The following is a 21,480-nucleotide window of genomic DNA, read 5'->3' as shown; positions in this document are numbered from 1 at the left end:
AAAACAAAACCCCTCCTTTTTATAGTACCCAAGACAGTCTGATCAAATGCCAATATAATTCCCCTTTCTCAATGAATAATACAGGGCATAACAAAACTTAGAAGAGGCTTAGAAGATTATATTAGAACACAATCAAGGTAAAAAGTTAGGCATGTTTTTCCAGGAAAATAATAATTCCTTTCCTCCTTAATGAAGTGTAGTAGAGGCTTCTTAAACTTCTAGACTTTTAAACAGAGGAAGCAAACAGAGCTTATTGCTAGTGAGATAGAAGAAGGTACTTAGGAACAGAATGTTGGGAATACCTGTGTCACAAATGGACAGCATCCCAATTCCTTTAATGAAAACTTACACACCTTCTTTATCCTTACTTGCAAAAAAATACCTACTTTTGCCCTTTACAGAAATTCTGATCAATAAAGTTTAGAATTCACATTCATTAGTACTAAACAGACAGGTGGTCAAATTTACCTTTATTAAGGTTTGGTTAAGGAAACCTGCCTTTCCAGAAAGCTGCCAAGTCTGTCCAACAAAAAACAACTCAAGGAACATTAGCTAGCGCTCCCAATATACTTCAATCCTGTCAATCTGTTAATAACTTTTGCCAACCATCACCAATGGGTACTTGGAAAGGGAGGTTGTTGTGTTTCTGACATTTGCTCACCAAGAGCGTAACTCCAAATAAGTAATTGGTTTGGTTTTGTTTCCTAATGATGCATCCCTGAACCTCATTCTTTTAAGCTGACATCTGTTCCTTCACTGGGCTGCACTACATGAAATGCCTGTGTATTCTCCAGTTACACATGGGAGAGCTCTAAGTTTTCTGTGCAGAGGTTTGGAAAAAAACAATGAGAAGTAGTATAGTATTATTTCCAATGAAGATCACTTTCCTTTTTTTATTAAATAAATTTTCACCTGCAGTCTGTTCAGTTTGTAACTGATCAAGTTTCTTACTGCTCTTCAGTTTGGCCCCTGAATAACTATTTCTGTTAGAGTGTGTCTTAATATGAAAAAGTAGTTGCTCTACTTCTTTTTTCCTCTTTAATATTACTGGTCACAGGAAGATTTCTTTTACTGGTGATAAACAGTCAATTAAGTTTGTTCTATTAAAAAAACCAAAATAAAATCAAACCATTTTGATCATAATTTGTCATTCAAAATAATTTACAAAGCAGTACCTCTTGGCCTTTTATTTGTATAAATTATACAACAACTATAGTTTTTTTTAGACAATGAGATGAGTCTGTATTTAGTACTTCAATCATTGTTCTCAGAGTTGGAAAAGTCTCTGATACCGATGGCAGGCTCTTGTAAGAAGGTGAAATACTGAAAGAGAAAAAAAAAAAGTTATTTTTTAATGAGTTTTATAATTTACCTGCAAGTTAACACATTAACTTAGTTAACTAAGACTTTTTTCTTATCACCTTCTCCAACAAATTTGGGACCTGTGTCAAGAATTAACTCCGTGCAGGCTTGGAGCAGAGTGGCTGAAAGCTGTTGGCAGAGAAGGACCTGTGGGTGCTGGCTGACAGCAGCTGAACATGAGCCAGCAGTGGGGCCAGTGGCATCCTGGCCTCTGTCAGCAATGGCGTGGCCAGCAGGAGCAGGGCATTGAGGGTCCCCCTGTACTCAGCACTGGTGAGGCCATACCTCAAGTCCTGTGCTCAGTTTTGGACCCCTCACTGCAAAAAGGGCACTGAGGTGCTGGAGTGAGTCCAGAGAAGGGCTGGAGCTGGTGAAGGGCCTGCAGCACAAGTCTAAGGAGAAGCAGCTGAAGGAGCTGGGGTTGTTTAGCCTGAAGAAAAGGAGGCTCAGGGATGACCTTATTACTCTCTACAACCATTCACCAAGGAGGGTGTAGCCACATGGGGTTGGTCTCTTCTCTTAGGTTAACAAGGGACAAGACCAGAGGAAATTAGCTCAAGTTGTGCCAGGGAAGGTTTAGATTGGATATTAGGAAATACTTCTTCATGGGAAGGATGAAGACATTGGAATAAGCTACCCAGGGAAATGGTGCAACCACCATTCCTGGAAGTCATCAAAAGTGTGTGGATGCAGCACTTGGGGACACAGTTTAGTGGTGAACACAGTGCTGCATGAGCAGTTGGACTCAATGATCTTAAAGTTGTTTCCCAACCTTAATGATTCAATGATTCTCAGAATCTGCTGTTCACAAACAGCTCATGCTTTTCATGACTACTCCATCACCATACAGAATGAAAACAATGTCTACATAGAAGAGCTTTCCAAAGCAGCAGAATTTAAAGAAAAAATGTATTGCTTTAAGTCTTCCAGCCTTATTTACCACATCCACTATTATTTGTCTACCACAGACAAATAAGCCACTCAGGCTAATTACCTTCATATTACTACATCAAGTCCTTTGGGCTGTAGTTCTTCAGATTTCTTTTTTCTTTTTCCTCAAAGGCAACTTTAGCATTTTCTCCACTCTGGCACATTTCCTCACCTATTATATATACATCTCTAATTTGACCCAGCAATTTCCTAGGTTCTACTGTACTACAAAATGGTATTGGTTAAAAATAAATTGTTTTGGCAAGGTTATTTTTAACACAAATGACTTCCCTGATCTGGTTTGACATGGATTCCCATAAGTTTCAACAGTACAGCTAAGGGAGTCAGAACCACATGGGTAGCACCAAAATGTCTTAAGCTGACTTTACTCCCAAGAAGGAAGATATGTCTTTAGAAAAAACCAAACAAAACCCACAAAACGAAAACCAGCATGAACAGAGGATTAATAAAGAAGAGTATATAACTGAGAGAATTACAGAAAAAAATTGTGGGAACCATAAATAATTTCATATTTCCAAGACAAGTATGTCTCAATATTTGTGCAGACTACTTCTAATAAAATCCACAACTTGCTACACCTGTAGTTTAGAAATGTCCCTCCTTAATGAATACTGAATTTTACTCATTCACAAGTAGATTTTTAGCCTGAGTTTGACAAAGATGTCCTTGAATCTTATTAGCCTTCCTCCTTTAAGAAGGGATTTTCTAGTGAAAAGGGACAGTCTAGTGAAATTTACCAGGCTCAGGACCCCTGATAATAAAGTTAAGTAACACACATCAGTGTGAGATGTTTGGCACTAAGAGCAGCTGCAGAGTTCTACAGACTCTAGGATGTTGGACCAGACCTCAGGAGGTATGGGATCTAAGATCCTGTTCAAAGCAAGGTAAACTGAGAAGTCAAATCAAGGTGTCAGGGCTTTATCCTGCCAAGTCTAGAAAATCTCCAAGGGTGGAGACTGCACAGCCTCTTTGGGCAGTCTGCTGATGAAAAGATTAGGCCAAGGCTAAATGTTGTTTCAGCTCATGCACATGGCTTTTTGTCTTCTCACCAAACACTCATAGGTCGTGCAGAGCTGCTCTTAGATCAAAGCCTGATCTCCTTGAGGCTGAACAAGCCCAGCTCTCTCCTGTTAAGACATGTGCTCCAGACCATTGGCCATAGTGGTGGCTCTACACGGAATTTGTTCTGGTTTATTATGGTCTCTACTGCAGCTGAATGCAGTATTTTAGGTGTGGTCCAAAGTGCTGAGTACCCCCTAAATTTGGTTATCCAAACATCATCTTAATCCATCTAGTTGTCCTTTTGTCCAGACTATAATGTGCTATCTTGATATGAGAGTACTGTGGGACCCTTGCTGAAGTAAATATAAACAAACAATGTTGATTGTTCCCATCATCCCCAAAAGTCAGTTTTTACCACAGAGAACCATCATTGGGTCACAGAATGTTTGGTAAGCCCACATGGATTGTTTTCTGCGACTTTTTCCTCCATATCAACTGAAATGCTTTCCTAGAGGACTCACTTCATGGCTTCCCCAGGGATCAAAATGAGGCTGACCAGCCTACAGTTTCTCTGGGTTTCCTTTTGGCTTTCTTGAAGAGGAACTCAAGATTTCCTTGCCTGCAGTAACCAAGAATGTCCCCTGATGTGCACCATGTTTCCAAGATTATAGATGGCCCTGTAAGGACCTTGGCCAATTCTCTCAGAACCCTTAAAGTGTCTTGACCCTTGTCGGTTTCTCGGCTGTTTAGGTGGCCTGGAGAGGCCCAGGGATGGCCTTGAAGAGCCGACGCTTCAAAGGATGAGAAGAGACTTAACTAACTAATAACTAACTAACTAACTAAGAGACTAATTAACTCAGGCTAATCCATAATATAAAAAGACAAATATAACCCACTGGATAAAATGAAGAAAACATTAACCCAAACAACTTCCTCAGAGAGTTTACTCACATAACTGGATGTCTAGACTATTAACTACTCTGTTAGACTAGAAATACATTAATGTGTCTGTAAATGCAAATCTCATCAATTCCTAAACAGTGTTAAAAATATACACTGAATCCTTTACTAAACTCATAATTTCTAAGTAACATTTCTTAGTATAGGTTTGAATTTTACATATAGTCTTTCATATTTTATTTCCCCAGTCCCCATCTGAACAAAAGGATTTACCTTTTTAGATTCATCCAGCTCCTTGCTATTTTGGTAAACGCTTCAGACCCTGGTGCTGTCATGGCTTCAAAATCAACCAGCTGAAAATTCAAGAAAACAAAAGAAATATTAAGAAATTACAGAATTTTTAAGTTCTCTAACTTCAGGAAGGGCTTTGAGGGCTTTGCTACCTATATTCTTGGTAAGACAGGAGTAAGTTTACAAACCAGTCTGTGCCCTCACTACTTTGTCTCTCACCATCTGTTTGAAACATTCAAGCCAGACACTAAAATCCTCTGTGGGTTTGCACAGCCCAAAACAACCAATACTGGGAGCTACACTGGCCATGGCTACTGAACGACTTGCCAGGCAACAACAGGACTCTTGGCTACTGTGCACCTTTGACTTCAGACAAATGAACTTTCAGCCTGAAAATCCACATTGTCATACCTCTGGGACCAGATTAGCCCTTCTAACAACTCAGGCAAAAAAACAAACTTCAGTTTCATTCCACAATTTCTTCCATGTCATGAAAGGTTTTCTAAAAAACAAGTTTATTTGTATTCAGGCACACTGTTTGAGGAAAAACCCTCAAATGTAAAGATGTCTCCAGTGATCCTGTAAGTCAGAAATCCTGCTTAGTAGTAATCCTGAAACTCAGTTTGCCTGCATAAAAATCAGTCAGCAAAATACTACTCTATCAAGTTCTAACAAAATACTTAAAAACCCCACAGAAGTGTTCTACCTTCATTTGAACTCCCACAGAATGGGGAAGACACCAGCTTAATGATGTACTGAAAAGAAGTTTTTTTGCTGCTAAGCAAATGCTGTTTGCTCTTAAAAGTTCACTGCACTCAAAGGAGTACATTGTTTTCAAGGCTTTCTAGAACAAAAGAGAAAATCACCCTTTCTTCAGTTATCCATGCAGGGTATTTTCTTCAACAACTTAGATTCTTATTGGAATTTTACTGATTCTTTTGATAATATATTAAAGAGACAGAGGTGTTCTCACTCCTGTCATGCTGAAAAGGGAATACAGCTAACAACCTCAAAGTGCTGAAAAAAAGGAAATCCTTTATTAAACAAGGTGGCATAATACTCAAATGGAGTCACTTAAAAACCAGGACTTAGTTTGACTTCACCAGAATACAGAGGGGAAGGAGAAATCAAGAGAAGTTGCAAATCCACTTCTACTAACCAAGCCCTAAAGCTCTACAATACATAGGAGTACAGGCAGAAAATTACTGCTGTGCATCAGAAGAATCACTAATTCTGCCCCAGTATTCTCAGAACCCTTAAAGCAAGCTGAAAAGAGCAGCTCAGCACACTGGAAATGCTTCAGTAACAGATTTGTAATTCCTTTTGGACCAAACTGCTACAATTTGATTAATCCACATTACTGCACATGCCATCTCCAAATTCACCAGCTGTCAGAACAGCAATGGAATTTTCAATACTCTCTCAGGCTGCAAGACATCATGGCATGCACATGACCCATCTCCAGCAAATAAGCATACAACTTCTGTTCATTCTTCCAGCTCTTTCCCCACATTTACAAGTATCTCCTCCATCAAGACTGAGCTAATGCACTTTGATATTTTGATACTTGCCTTTCCTTTAGGGATTTTTCCTGATACTTCTTTTCCACTTGCCATTAGTGCTCCCATGATCACTGAATAGGCTATCACACTAAAAAAAATAAAATTAAAAGCAACAAATGGAGTAAAGTCTTTCCATAATGCTATTTTAGACTACAAAAGAAATGGAGCATAGTATTGTTTCATAGAAGGCTAGTAAAGATTACTGTGCCAGTTATTTGAGAAGGAAAAAGCAAGCACAAAACACTTAAAAAGTGAAATCCTTGTAATTATCCAACATCACTAGAATGAAAGTTAGGAACCTATGGAGTTTTACTACTGTTTCTACATTAGTCAGAACCATATTTTTAGACCTTGGAGCTCTTAAGACTCTACAGGGCTAAAAACAAAGCAGACTCCTGTTCCCAAGATCAGCTGTAGCCCAGAAGAGTTTATTAACTCTACTCCAATAGAGCTAGAGGCACTGTAAAGCTATTCAGTTATTTCATTTTTAACAATTTTTTGAACTGTGAATCTCAGACAGAATGTCCCCTAATTTTTACAATCAATAAGATAAATGCAAAATCTGATTAAAAATCCCAAAATCTCAGGTTTTTTCTTCATACTGAACTGTATCTAGAAGTAAGATTAAAGATGTTAAGTGCTTTGTAGAACAGAGATTCAGAATAGTCTTACATGTAAGCAGGTTTGCATTAAACTAGAATTCCAGTTGAAGAGTTCTGTGATATATGCAACTTTATCCTACAGTTTCATCTGGTGACGTTAACAGCTGCAACAATTTACTAAAATAATATTTTAGTGTATATTTCATTGAAGTAAGTTATGCCAAAGTATATCTCATTTTAAGTACACATTTTAGAAAAACTTCCTAAGTGAAATTACAGTGGTATAACACAATATGGATTAGAAAACCAAGCATTAAAATTTAAAAATAACAATTCTCGATGTGTGAGCTGAGACTACTCATAATTTTAAACATACATGCAGCTATGAATAGTTACCATTAGCAATTACAAACTAGCATTTTAAACAGTACCAAGTCAGTTCCCATTGTCACAGCAGCACAAAAGGAAAAGCTGTGCAGGGCACACAGCTCTATTAAAAATAATATTAATATTAAAATTTAAAAATACATTAAGATACTGCAAGGCATGGACATTGTACAGCAGGCAACAAAGGTAACAGAGGTGATGAATACCAACACTAACCTAGATCCTCTTGAAAGTGGCATTAAATTATAGAAGTAATAAACTAGTGACAGGATCAAGTTGCAAACAGCATCTACTTCCTAAGAGAAGAAAAAAGCGTGAATTAAAGATAATTTAATAGCTGGGTAATACCTTACAAAGGTATACATTGCAAAGTCATACATTACCACAAGTATTTTTAAGAACCATTTTAAGAACCATTTTCCAATATGAAAATGTCAAATAATGAAACTGAAGTCTGATTAACAGAAGTTTGAACAAACTACCTTGTTGTATCTCTAACATTTAGGTGAAACACAGTTCATCTATACACATATTAAAGGATGAAAAAGAAAAAGCTCAAATGTAGTCAGACTGTCCTAGCAAATCAAATCAACACAAACCCAATTCTAGAGCTTCTCTCAAATTTGTGTTAGTCATCTTATATGTAACCACTGTGAGCCAACCCTAAACAGCACTTACAGGGATGATGGCAAAGGTGAACACAGGCCCACAAGAAAAATAAGAAACAACCAGAACACACTGCAATACTGAGACCTTGCCTGGACACTCTCTAGTACTGCAGGCAAAGCCCAGAAAATTTTAAAACGACAGACAGAATGATAGCAACTTCTTATGGTACTTGTCATAACTGGGTTTAAGTAACTTTATTACCTATGAACTCTGTCAAAAACTGTTACAACTGGGACTATTAAACAGAGAGTATAAAAACATAAAAGGCTTTTTTAAGGAATTAATAATTGCTTGAACAGCCTTACCCCCAGCTCTGCAGACAGAATTAGAATTTTTCCTTTAGCTGTTAGATCCTTATATAGTGCATCTATTTCTGCATGATACAGCTGTGTTCTCTCTTCTGTTGTCTGAGTTTCTACTGAAAATAGTATGTTCCCCACTCTGTTAAGCAAATGAAAAAGAAAAGGAGGTAAGACATTTTTTGAACAGAACTTGATGCACATGCAGGGTAAATTACAAATCTACTACAGTTACACATCACCTTTTCCCCATCATCTTCCTTAAGCATGTGCATTACTTCCCATTCAATTAAAAATCCCCAAAAATCACTGAATTAAAAATGCTACATCAATCCTAAGTTTTAAAGAATGCATAAAGACTGCCACCTAATCACAGATGAAGTATTTACATTGAAGAACATCTGACAAGCATTAGTGTTCCACTTAAATTGTGGGTAAAAAAAAAAAATATGAAATTTTAAAATATCTTCACGGAGTTTGGATTTTTGTATAGAATGCTGAATGTAGTTTTCTTCATTTCTAAGAGGATTGTTTTGGTATAAGGCAGTTACCAACTATGGATCAAAAGAGACTGAATGACACTGAACAAAGTTTGTCTGGAACAAAGTTAGGCTATTTACTGACACCAAAAAGTTTCCCTCAAAATAGTGAGACCATATATTCAATGCCCTTTCATCATACATAAGCCTGTGATTTAGAATGTAAAATAAAAAAACAAGAGATACATTAATATTTAGTAGGGAAGTTTGGATTCCATGCCACTCATTGAAAGCACACAAATTCTGGGAAAAATCTCAATGCATAAAATTTTAACTTTTTTAAATTAAAGTTTTAATTTAATAGTTTGACAGTGTTTCTGAGCTTCAATTTGCTCACTTTCAGAAAGACAAGGAATCAGAATCAATAAAGTGAGACATTTACTATCTCATCCAGAGAGTGACCCAAAGCCTCCTGTTGTATTGTCAGACATTCAGGTACTACTTAAATTTTCACTTGCAGATAGAAGGTCTGCAAGCATCTCAAACATAAAAAGAAGTCAAAATCTCAAATAGAAGACCGTGTCTTCTATTCTTAGATCACAGAAATTTCCCTTCCATTCAGGACTCCTCAGTAAACACAAAAGACAAGGTCTCACAAGAAGAAATGCATTTTGATATGTATAAAGACTGAGGTAGTTGATATTTTTCTCCTTTAGGCATTTTATAGTCTAAGCTGAAAAACAAGGTCTCTTATCACTTCTGTGCTCTATGTTTGAGAATCCACTCAGTTCCACCAGTGTTATCCAAATTCCCTTTTTGTTGAAAACACAGCAGGAATCAAGCCCTCAAATGAATAAACTTTAGTTATTTACAAAAATGCCACTAGTGAAAAACAAAACCCACTTTATGTGAACAGAAATGGCATTTCAGACAATTAATTGCTAATAGTTCATCACTGCTTAATGTACCCTAACCCTTGAAAACAGTGAACATACTTATCTCCCGTTATTGTAATTGTGAATCCATCATATTCTTTCCCTTGATCCTTCAGGCTGGGGACTTTTGTGTTCACAGTGAACCCATCTCTGGTTTTACTGTTAAACTGCTTTCAAAAGAAAAAAAAGTAATATTAGAGGTAGCAGAGGCTGCCTACCTATTGCTTTGAAGCACATAAAAACATGGAGTAGAAATGAATGTGGACAACTTACAGAACAGAACAAAGTTACTGTCAGTGACATTATTTCATTCATCCTTTATTTCCTTCTGAATGGAAACCATAAATTCTGAATGAGACACAGCAGCATTTAACTTTATAACTAAATAGTGAATAAAATGTGCTGTTTATGAAAAGCCACTGTACAAAGCAGTTCAAGTTGTACAGATTTGTCCCCAAGTTGCACGCTGATGGTGACCTTTTGGTGCAACCATGTAAATGGAAAAGCAGGAATTTGAGACCCCATTTTATGTTTACACTAAGAAGTGGTTGCATTAGTCCAAGTGTGAATTCCAGAATAAAACTCAAAGCAACAGTTTCTTAATTGTGATCCAGTTTCAAGTGATGTTTATTCTCATCAGAAGGAAAATATCTCTATGTTTAAGAACTTTACAAAGCTACATTGTGTAAGAGTAACACTGTAGCCATAGAGTTGTATAAAACCAGGCAGAACTGCATTTAAGTAAAGCCAAAATCCCAGCTTTCCACATAGAGCATTTGCCAGCTACCCAAATAACCAAATTACATCACTATCAGAAAGACATTCATTTTATACAGGCACTAATGAAACTAGTATGCACTAGTGTTTACTCATGCAGCCATTTATATTAACCCAAACCTGTGTTCCAGGGTGTTTTGTTTCAAGAGAATCTGCATTTATTTTAAAGGAACAAAAAGTCTCTAATGAGACAGCATTCCACTTTGATACAGTCTGGAATGGGATGCAGGAGACTCAAACCAGACCAAAATGTACAGGTATGGAAACCTCTGCCAGCTGAGACATTTACTTTGAAATAATTATACAGTCCACAGTGTTTATATATTTTCATCACTTTCTTGGAGTAACCTGTATTTTTAAAATCCACTGGTAGCATTCTTTCTAGCCTACAATTCAAAAGTAACAAGATTAGATGCCCTACAGGGTCCTACTTGCACATGTGAGTGTCAGGAGGGAACACTTAGCTGCCCACCCCAGCATCTACTACCTCTTCAGGGAAAGCTTTTGTTAAGGTTCAGTTTGTATCCACTTGGCTTCATGTTTCAAAGCCAAGAACAAGACAGTAATATAAAAAGGGGCTCTGAAATTGGGGTGTCTTCAAAGAACATATATTCACAACACATTTTAAAACCCAGAGAAAAATGTAATGCTTAAGCCACGTAGCTCCTGCAAAGATAATTGCAGTGCATGAGTGAGCACTAGTATCAAGAACTCATCCAAACCCAGACAGTCTGTCAGGAGTAGCAGCAAGGCAGCTTCAGAGACTTCTGCTCTATGGCAACCCAGCTGCTTTGCTTAGATACAAAATTCCAGTGTGGACACACAAGATAAGAAAGAATTTGTCTCTATTTAGCATAATGGTTTCTTCCCAAATTTTATTCTGCTCTGATTAAAATCCTGTACAATCCTTTAAAAAGACATACTTTGTAATTTTGTTTCCCCAACCCCAAATACTTACACACTCCTCACCCCCAGATTAATTTGGAGGTGGGGGGGGGGGGGGGGGGGGGGGGGGAAGGGGGAACAACTTTTACTTAAATCCAGCTCAAGACTTACTACTCAAGTTAAGATAGGAGTATAAATCATTTTGCAGGTCATATATCCAAAGCCTTTCTACAAATACCACCAGCAGGAGGAGTAAAACCTGCAGGTTTCCCACTCCCTTTTTTGGCAAGTCTTCCAAAGCTCAAAAATATTATCCAGGATTTCATTTTAGCTGTCAGTCGCAAAGAACAACTACTCCCCCACTTCCCCATGCCAACTCCACCACATACTGAGCTGCACCAATGAACCTAAAAGTAAAAAGAGCTTCTATATTCCTAATCTTACATGCACATCAATCAATTTTTCTCCTTCCTATTGTACAGGCACAGAGTGAGCCCACTATGGCAGATCTGACCAAAAATGCTCTTGGGTTGAGAAGGTTGGCTTCCAAGAATTACATTTAACATTCTGGTTTCCCATTATTTTGTTACCAGTCCACCGTTAGGCAAAGGATTTCAAATATACATCACCCATTCACACATATCAAAGGGAAGATCCAATCCTATATCCAGATTTGGAGTAACCTGAGCTAGAATTTCCAGTTATTTTTTTCAAGCTTATACAATGGTTTTATTTTGAGGAACTGAATATCTCCCAGAACACATTTCATGATTTTTACCATATATTGAAGTTTTTCTGTAATTTACCTTCATTATGGGGAGAAGATCTTCTACTTTATGTACCTTTTCCAAAGCTTCTCGAACCTCTAGCAGCCCTTTTGGATTATTAGCACTGGAAAAAATTAAATATGAAATACAACAGTTGAACACATGTAGTATTTCTGGAAATACACATACCTTTAATCTAATCAGCCATAGTTAAGTAAGTTGTTGAAAATTAATTATTTATGTTCTGAAAATAAGTTCCCTTATACTTGTCTACATGCTCTCCTATATTTCAAAAAGTAATTTTCTCTTGTATCAGCTCAGCTTATTTTTTTCAGCTTCAAACCTCAATTTCAGTACTCAGATTTATCTTATTCTAATCGACCACTCTGTCTTACTCTTGCTGTTGACCACTCTAAAGCATCAAACAGTGTTTGCATGAGTGTGTGTGGGCAGGGAGTTCTAGGTAAGGAAAGATGGAAGTAGGACACAGTTAAAATTAGAAATATTCTTCACAAAATACGCACCTGGGTAGCCTCAAAGGCAAGTAAATACTTCAGATGCAGGTACAGTGGGATCATGAAGAAACCTGTTGAATTACTGCTCTAATCATTATTAATTACACTGTACCAGATTTTAAGAACATAATTCTCTCAGAAATCACACCACAAATTGGTCTGGTTTAAGGTCAAATGCTACTGGGCTTACTGTGAACAAAATTCCTAGCAACAGAGGACAGAGTGCCAGCTACATATTTTCAACAACTATCATAAATTTCTAAAACTTGAACATTTTCAACTGTTACAAGGATTTTCTGCACTTTCATTTTTTGATATTTAAGTAGAACAATGAGATTGAAAAACAGAACTCAGTATTTAATAAAAGTTACCAGGCCAGAGGAAAATTAGAGGGCTTAAAGCTAAAAGAGTTTTTCGTTTTTTATGTTATCAGAATACTGTACAGTATTCAGGACAGATGGCAACATCAATTTTCATGTTACCTTTAGTCATATTATTTCATTCAAGACTCTACAACTCTCTTCAGTTCCAGGGCAGCATCTACCAACCCATCTATGCAACAGATAGTAAAGATTCTCTGCTCATTTAAAGCTCCTTGTCAAATACCTGTTCAATGAAAATTACCTTCCATATCTTTGTTTCTCTTTTTTTCTCCTCACTTCTTAATAAATTTATATCAATAGTCAGAGTAACTGTACTTGATTCTACCAGGAGGAACCTCAACATCATTAATAAATCATATGCTTAGAAAGAATAGAGATCCTATCATGACAGAAGCATGGCTACAAATTCCAAGCAGTTATTACTTTCAAGGTATACTATAATTGACAGGGATTTTTTCCCTATTAAGTTCCTTTGTGTGGCAATGAATACAATTTTCCATTTCCAGCAGGAATTAAAACAATTATATATGCTAAGGAAACCAGAACTTACTAAGCTAAGAAAAAAGTCTTTTGGACTTTGTAAAATGAATATTTTGTAAAATTCAGATCACTATTACCAGGGAACAAAGGAGGGGGCAAAAAATTGTAATTTACCCATGATAAACAAGGATCCTGTCTTTGATAAAATGAAGAATTTTCTCAAAGTATTCCAGGTACCGCATGTTAATGACCTGTCCCCTACAAAGAAAAGAAAGGGTTTTTTGAAGTCTTGTTTTTCAACCCAACATTTCAGGACACAAATATTACTCAATATTTGACACAATTTTTTTCACAATTGCTCTGTAAATTAAAGGAATGAAGCATGTAGGATTTATCTACATGGTAAATTGCCAATCTCCCATTTTAAATATAGATTACATAGTGAACTTGCTCAAATTCATGTATCATTAGAATTGGTGTTCTCTGATAAACTACATTCCATGGATATTTCTCCATTTTTAGTGTGCCTGATTCCAGCAAATCTTATCTATATATAATAATTATGAATTTGTACAAGATATATTCTTCCCTAGACATATAGATACAACACAACTAGAAAAGAATTCTCAATTTTCACATATAGATAACAACATGCTCCAGTTTTCATATTTGGCAATATACATGTTGATCTGCTCTGACTGTCCACATATATGTTTCTTTATTCACCTATGTTCCTTTATATTGAACTATTTTTGCTTTTAATCCCAAGAATTACAAGTAGTAACTGAAAAACAAAAACATTAAATGTGTTGCTTTTTCCCTTGGACTTCTAAGTAAAAAAAATTAAAAATCAATATTAAGATGTGGTAGAAACCTGTTGGGATTACAACCACTCTGAGAGGAAAAATTACATACCATTTACTGCATTTGTAGGAGTCCTTCCTCTTCTCCCAGTCTACAAAACAAGATTTTATAAAGCAAGCGTTATCGCTCTCTGAGGAAGCAAAACCACTGTCAATCACAGGAAGCTGTGTGCACCTAGCTTTTTCTTTCCACTTTAGGGGATTTTTGTCAGCTCAAGTCCCTGTCTAATGTCTCACTTGACAGTCTCTCACCTTAGGAGGCCTAGTCTCAGAAAACCAGCAGAATCAGTCCTCAAAAACTGAACAGAACACATACACATGTCTGCACATAAGAAAGGGAGGCAGGGAAAGTGGAAGGATGAAGACAAACCTAATATACAGAATTTGCCCTTGTTGTACGTCCCATCCTTTTCCATCTGTATTAAAAAATATCTGTACAACAGGCAGTAGTGTGTCAGTATAAGGAAGTGGGTTCTCCTTTAGTGTCATCTTGGAAAATACATCCAAAGCAGACCTCTCCTCTATAAGGCCATCGAGAAGCTGTTGTACCAAGAAAGAATTTTGGTGGGTGGTCAGAAGTGATTTGTGTTTATTCCCACTCTTTCTTCTTGTTTAGCAAACATTACCACCAAGAATTCAAAAGCTGCAGTGTTCCAGAGTGCCTCTTTTTCCCATAAGAACATTAAGCATATCATTAATGTTTAGCTGATCACAAATCCTTGCTTTGTCTATGAAAACAGCTAAAGCTTTCCAAAACATTTTCTCTACTTTAAATCAAACTTACTAGCTTTCATCATTTAAGCCAGAAAGGAGATAAGCCAAATTCACCCTTGTCTATGGACCAACAGAGAGACAGCTGACTGACACTTGCATCTTAAGATCTGAAATCCTATGAAAAATTGTGAAATGCAAGATGTTTCTTATATATCTTTTTAAAAAGGTCCCCAAATTGACACAAAACAAACAAAAAAGGTTTTTATTTTCTGACACACTCCAAACATTTTGCCATTCTGGAAAAGAAAAAAAATTAATTTAGCAGACACTGAATGCTAATGCCTCCATGACAAGACTCATTTGACAGGAATCACTGAATAATACTGGACTTCCAATGAAAAGAACTTGACTAAAGAAAAAGACAAGTAATCCAAGTATTTCTGCCCGCAGAAATTCTTGGTGTGCAATTCAGATGAAATAAAACCTAGAGACAGCTTGAGCTCAGCATGACTAGATCTTTTACAAATGCTGGAAGAACACCCAACTGCTGTTGCTACATTTCTTGTTTGACTGAACAGCTTTTATCTTAATATACATAACAACCATGCAAACTGCTATTTGTCAGCCTAAATCTACTGTTACACCTGGCTGTCAGGTAGCCATGCTGTTTTAGAAAGAATTCAGCCTTAGTCATATGGGTATGAGAATAACTTTCAAACCATAACCTAACTATAAAACAAAGTATATGTTCCTGAAAGACAGTCAAAAGACCATAAAGCCATCTCAGTTACCAAGAAAAGGGTATTAGCTCTGTGCCCTATTAGTCTTTTCAATCAGCAGCCATTTTACAAGCTGAATAATGTAAAAATGAAATGATACAAATCTGCATAATTATTTAAGAAGAAATTGTCATTTATAAATTTGTGAACTAGAAGATGCTTCAAAACTGTGAAAAAACAACTATTAATGTTTAATATGTTCATTTATTTAATCCCTCACATCACATGAAATAATCAGGATGGAGCCAAAAGCAGACACAAATAAGAGAAAGCTGATCAAACAAAGAGGTTATTACTTAAGGCTGGAGAATCACCAAACTAGACCAGGTTTCCAGAGTCAAAACGAACGCAATCACCATCTAGTACTAAAGCACAAGAAACTCTTAAGACAGTGGTATTTAGGCTGCTTCAAATCTATTTCTTCAAAACAGGCAGCAAACCAGTATTTTTCAGCGAACCACTACTTAGCTATCAAACAAGCACAACCAAAATGCTAATGGCATCCCCAAAAGCCAAGGCTGAGCAAAACCAAAAAGGTTAGAATTAGGTTCACTGTGGGCCTACAATTCTGAAGCTTACTTCAGACTTCTATAAAATGACCAAAACAGCTGTGACAGTACATCTTCGGTTTTGCCAGCATTCTCTGATGAAAGGAAAACAAGTACCTTGGTCACCGCAAAACCAGAGTTCCTGACACAGAGATTCTGTACAAGGACATATCTCCGCAGATTAAATGTTCAGTATTAGTTTCAGGACGTTAATTAAGTGTTGTTACATGAATGCCTTTCTGCCAACACAGGTCACCTAGAAGTTAGGCTTTTACTCTCCTATTTAGAAATAAAACCATGAAGAAACAGGTGAAGTATGGAATGCATCTCTGTCTCCAAGGACAGATGGCTGTGGTTTCTGCTGCACTGTACATACCACAAGAGAGAAATGCAGCAAAGATGGAAACAGCTTGGAGCCCAAATGTAACCCTTGGCTTAGGTGAAGAGAGAAGCCTGAGCACAAGACTGTTTAAAAAGCAGCATATCTTGCAAAGTAAATGATCTGCACTGGAGTTTAATGCAGCATTAACCACTCCAAGTAAAGGAGAGGCTGCTAGGGTCCATTCCACAGACTGAAAGGAAGAGTGAGGACAAATCCTCATGAGCCTCTGCATATGAACATCAGAACATCACTATTCTTCCCTGCCTGAAATAATTCTTGAGAAGGCTTTGTTTCCCTCATTCTTCTTTTTCAGTACAGCTTCTCAAAGAACAAAGAGATAGACACACATAAAAGCAGAATGACAGATCAAAGATTCAGTATTTCTTAGGAGGGGGTGGATTAAGATGAAACCTGGCTACATATTTACTTACACAAACACACTGCTCCTGTGATTGACAGTGATGTTGCCACATCGAGTCTGTCACACTTGTACCACTTCAAAGGGGGTAGCACTGTCATGACTACAAAGTTTTGCAGCATGGGAGAAGATGGAACGTACAACAGTGGTTGAATCTTTTAAATTTTATCTTTATTTGGAAGTGCAACCGTTACATTTCACAGGTTACTTATTTCATGATTTTTGCTTTACTTTGGCCTGCCTTGAAAACAAGTATGAGAACCGTTTTCCCTCTCCGTTGTAAATCACTATTAAAACTAATAGAACAGCATTGTTTCAATCTGCCTTTGAGAAGCAGGATTGACAAAAATTACAACTATGATAAACTTAATAAAATTTTTACACTTAAGGTTACTTGGGAATTAAAAATAGCATGTGAAAATATGTATATTCTGGATCCTTTTTAGACACTGCTACAACTCAGTAATACAACTGCAATTCAGGAAAAAGAGGAAATGTCGTAAGGGAAAACTGTGCACAAATCCCAAATGTTCCATCAGGAATCATAAAATGAATATTAAAGTAAAACAGTAAGCACATACACATTCAACCTCGTAAAATGCTGTTTCACAAAGAGCTGGCAATTCTGGTGCAATCCCTTAGAGTGTGTGGGAATGCTGTTTGGTAAAACTCTCATACCTGATTAAGTTAATGTGATTATTGAAACCTCTGCTAAGGCTGCGGGCAGGCATTTGGTCCAACCAAAGCACAGGCTGGTCAGGGTCAGCTATCCTACAAAGACAAAGGACATCAACACTGGCACACAGTTCAATCCATGCAATATTTCTAATAAAGCTTTTTTCACAGACAAAAAAAAATTTAGGCAAAAACTAGAATTCAGAGATTACAGAATTTTTCCCAAAACACAGTTTTTTTTCTTATAAAAACCATACAACTCAAACATTTGATGTTTCTGGAGTTGAAACTGTTAGTTTTTATTTGCCTTAGCTGCAATGGATCCTATGGTCTCATAGCTTTGCTTCAACTGGAAAATGCTATACCTTTTTTCCCCTCCTTTATAGAAGAAAAAAAATGGAGTATTTTCAGAAGTGTACTCCTTTTCTTTTATCAGAACTACACCCATCCTTTTATCAGAACTTTTCTAGTTATAGAGCGGCAGCTAGTGTTCATTTTCTTGTCCATGACTGCAGCCCTTTGGTTACCTGGAGCACTGATCATCATGACAACCAGTCCAGGCTTGCCCTCTGTGACCATTACCTTCTCCACTTCACAGCAATATCAAACATATCTCTCCACTGCATCAGCCTGGTCTTCCCATTCATCCGAACTTTGGAGTTTGCCCAAGTCCGCTGCACAGCCTGCATTACTTCTAGAGTGGCCAATCCCATTGCTGAGGTGAGGCATGAGGACACGGGTACCAACAGCAGAAACAGAAAACCAATTAGAGCCAAATACTCAGTGCTGCACAGACAGGAAACTGAAGTGGGAAAGCAATATATTTACAGGAATAGAATGGACAACATCAAAAAGTCTGGGAGATCCTGATTTCCAGTGCTCAGCTAGGTCAATCATTATTGTAAAGTTTCTATCTGATTTGAAAGAAACCTAATTTGCAGACAGAAAAGATACAGCATTCAATTATCACACTGACTCCCCTGCCCCCTCTCAAATTTACAGAACATTTTCAGTATACCTCTATGTATCCTTTTATTGGGAAGAAATCCTGGTGTCTCATACTGCATCATGGAACCCAGATGATCAGCTACACATATGAGCTCTTGCACATCAGGCTTATAGCTTTCGAAATTCTGAAATAACACATCTCTTACAGAGGAGAAAAACATGCATCAGACATAGCTTGGTTATAAAAGTCCTGAAAGCATTTGGCAAACAAATCTGTGTTTTACAAATCAATACCATTTGTGTGAGAAACATTTTAAAGGACAAAGAACACTCACTCCTCCTCCAGCCCACTGAACATACATAGTATGTTGCAGTTACATGCAATATCTCAAATTAATTCAGTCTTACTGAATTCAATGGCAGATTTCCCCCCCCCCCCCATTTAAAATAAGTTTTAAAAATAAAAATTCTCACTTTATATGTGGCTGTAACCCTGGCTGTTCTTCATAATTTTCTATAAGAAAAGGAAGATTTTTGGCCCAGTGATCCTTGAAATTTCCAGGAAGATCTGTATCAGTATTATACTCTGTAAGAGGGGTATCCAAATGTGCATGCAAATACCTAGAATACTCTGAAGGAAAGAAATAAAATTAATACTGTTTGCATTATCAGTTTACTTATGCCATTACACAAAAACAGTAACCAGGTTATATGCTTGGCAGTTAAACAACATGACTTAAATAGTCATTATTTTTAGACAATATCATTTTTCTATTAGCCAATTTCCAAGACAGAAATAAGTACTTTCCAACCAAGTATCCCAACAGTCTACATTTATATAAAAATGTATATTCCATTTCTAGATCTAGTTTTTACATGTATGAACAATACGAATCAGTGTCTCTTTTTCTTAACATCCATAGTGAACAGTGCTCATGAGAATGTACACTGTTTTCTCTAGAATGACCATAATTACAAGCAAGCTTACACTTTTAGCGTCCTTGAAGCATTTAAGAAAATTTTTTACAAACCCAAATAATTCCAGCTTACCTCGGAGATATTTCACTTTCAGATATTCTGGACTGGCCTTCTGTCCTGGTAGAGGATCATTTAACATAACTTTGGTCTGAGCTTTTATGCCTTCATAAAACTGTCCCATTGCAACATGGCTGAGACCCTTCATGTACTGGCACACCTCATTGTATGGTTCTAGCTGAAGACATCTCTAGGAGATTAAAGGAACAAAGCACCCATAAAGCAAGAGACAGAAAGACCATCTTCAAATAATCCAACCTGTCTGGCCACAAGACATGTGAAAAGATTTATTGATTATTAAGATCCACTTCCATCATCATTTTCTTTCAAATGCTGCTGAGCACTTAAATTGCTAGCAAATTTAAGAAAAAATATTTTCAGCTTTATAAAAAGGAAAAAAAACTGAAACCCAAACCTTGTCAATGCAAATATGTCTTTGCATACTTTGCTCTAACAATATTAGCTCAATGTTAGCTGGGTGAAATTAGGCAAAATATACTGACAATATTGCAAATTATTTTGGGTTAAGTATATAGATACACATCTCTTCTGTCATTTCCCCCATTCGTCTCTTCACTACTTCATGCATTAGTACACTTCTATGTTAGTCAGCTATTTACTGTATGTTAAACACACAGCAAATTCCCGTTTATGATTCAGAAATGAATGCTCCAATTCTTCCAGTAATTACATGTTTTTAGAAGAGCTTCTCCATCTCAGAAGTTGAAGTACCTTTTCAATTACATCACTATCTACAAACTGGGTTATAGAAGGTGAATATGTAATGATGCACATAAAGTGTTCTCCCTGGGATAAGCACAGACTCATTTGGAAAGGGATCTTATTTCATTCCTTGTTTTAAGAATATGGGCATACAAATAACATCTGCCTTTTTTGTTCTGTCTCCAAATAAGGCAATTATTTAATGCCAGTAGAGATAGGCAAGATTTTGGCAATATGAAAATTTCTGCAAGCACAATGAATCACAACATATGCTGAATTTTTCAGAAGAAAATACTCTAGGAAAGTTAGATAAACATTGTAAATTATTTTCAGCTGAAAATTACAGACTAGTACATTTTACCTTTACCAATATGAAAAAACTTTAAGTTTCAAGTCAAAGTATCAGCAAGAACACAATTACCAGTTTAAAAAGAAAAATAAAATATTTCAGTTAGCGCTTGGCTTTACAAACACAGAAAACAGTTAAAGAAGCCACTTTAGTTTTACCAAGATCACATTCTTAATTACAAACTGTTAAGTTTTATCTTTTAAGACAGATTCAGAAAAGAATACTTCTAGTTCAGATGCACACACACTCAGAATGAAAAACTTTTAAATTTTCCCGTTTTATTGCACTTGTTGAATACAAGACCTTGTTAAAACATGTAAATTTTGTGTTTACTTAGGGCCTGCTTACCTTAAAATTCTTTAGTGCTTCATCTAAGCTACCATGATGATAAAGCATCATTCCCTTGAGCTGTAATGTCTGAACATGATTTTGATTCAGCAGTAATGCCTTCTGGAAGCTCTCTGTAGCAGCATCAAAGTTGCCAAGCTCTCTAGGTGATTCCAGAAGACAGAAAGTGAAAAATACAGAAGGCAAAAGTGACCAAAAAAAAATTGTTAAAGGTGATTTTAACGTGTCCAAAGGGGATATCATTGAAGAGAAACAAAGTACTAAAGCAAAATTTCTATAACAAAAGCAGAAATTTTGCAACCATTCTCCTGTGGCAATGAAAGAACAGCTGCACAGTTTGTTACTTCCAGAAATATGTACTCTGATATACAACCCCACAAGAGCACAGATCTTCAAAATCCTCAGCAGACACTAAAACTATAAAAACACATACCTAAGGTATTTCTTCAGAA

The 21,480-nt window shown here is 36.7% G+C and overlaps 1 protein-coding gene across 3 annotated transcripts in view; it reads right to left on the bottom strand.

Annotated features, from left to right (window-relative positions):
* Window positions 1-1,172: 1,172 nt before the first annotated feature.
* Window positions 1,173-21,480, bottom strand: part of TTC13 (tetratricopeptide repeat domain 13) — a 39,187-nt gene continuing 18,879 nt past the window's right edge. For 2 of the 3 annotated variants that reach the window (XM_059468097.1, XM_059468099.1), the window contains 14 exons: window positions 21,029-21,170; window positions 19,624-19,798; window positions 19,048-19,204; window positions 18,644-18,774; window positions 18,208-18,340; window positions 17,629-17,721; window positions 13,421-13,504; window positions 11,908-11,992; window positions 9,500-9,609; window positions 8,032-8,167; window positions 7,274-7,353; window positions 6,078-6,156; window positions 4,489-4,568; window positions 1,173-1,323 (listed from right to left, as the gene is read on the bottom strand). In XM_059468097.1, coding sequence (XP_059324080.1) covers window positions 1,200-1,323; window positions 4,489-4,568; window positions 6,078-6,156; window positions 7,274-7,353; window positions 8,032-8,167; window positions 9,500-9,609; window positions 11,908-11,992; window positions 13,421-13,504; window positions 17,629-17,721; window positions 18,208-18,340; window positions 18,644-18,774; window positions 19,048-19,204; window positions 19,624-19,798; window positions 21,029-21,170 — 1,609 coding nt within the window. In that variant the 3' untranslated portion in view covers window positions 1,173-1,199. The remainder of the gene's footprint in view (window positions 1,324-4,488; window positions 4,569-6,077; window positions 6,157-7,273; window positions 7,354-8,031; window positions 8,168-9,499; window positions 9,610-11,907; window positions 11,993-13,420; window positions 13,505-17,628; window positions 17,722-18,207; window positions 18,341-18,643; window positions 18,775-19,047; window positions 19,205-19,623; window positions 19,799-21,028; window positions 21,171-21,480) is intronic. The other variant, XM_059468098.1, reaches the window with a different exon arrangement.

Source organism: Ammospiza nelsoni, chromosome 3 (assembly GCF_027579445.1).
Source record: "Ammospiza nelsoni isolate bAmmNel1 chromosome 3, bAmmNel1.pri, whole genome shotgun sequence".
Taxonomy (NCBI): Eukaryota; Metazoa; Chordata; class Aves; order Passeriformes; family Passerellidae; genus Ammospiza; species Ammospiza nelsoni.
Note: the sequence above shows the minus strand (reverse complement) of the source record. Positions and strands in the feature narration are given on the sequence as shown.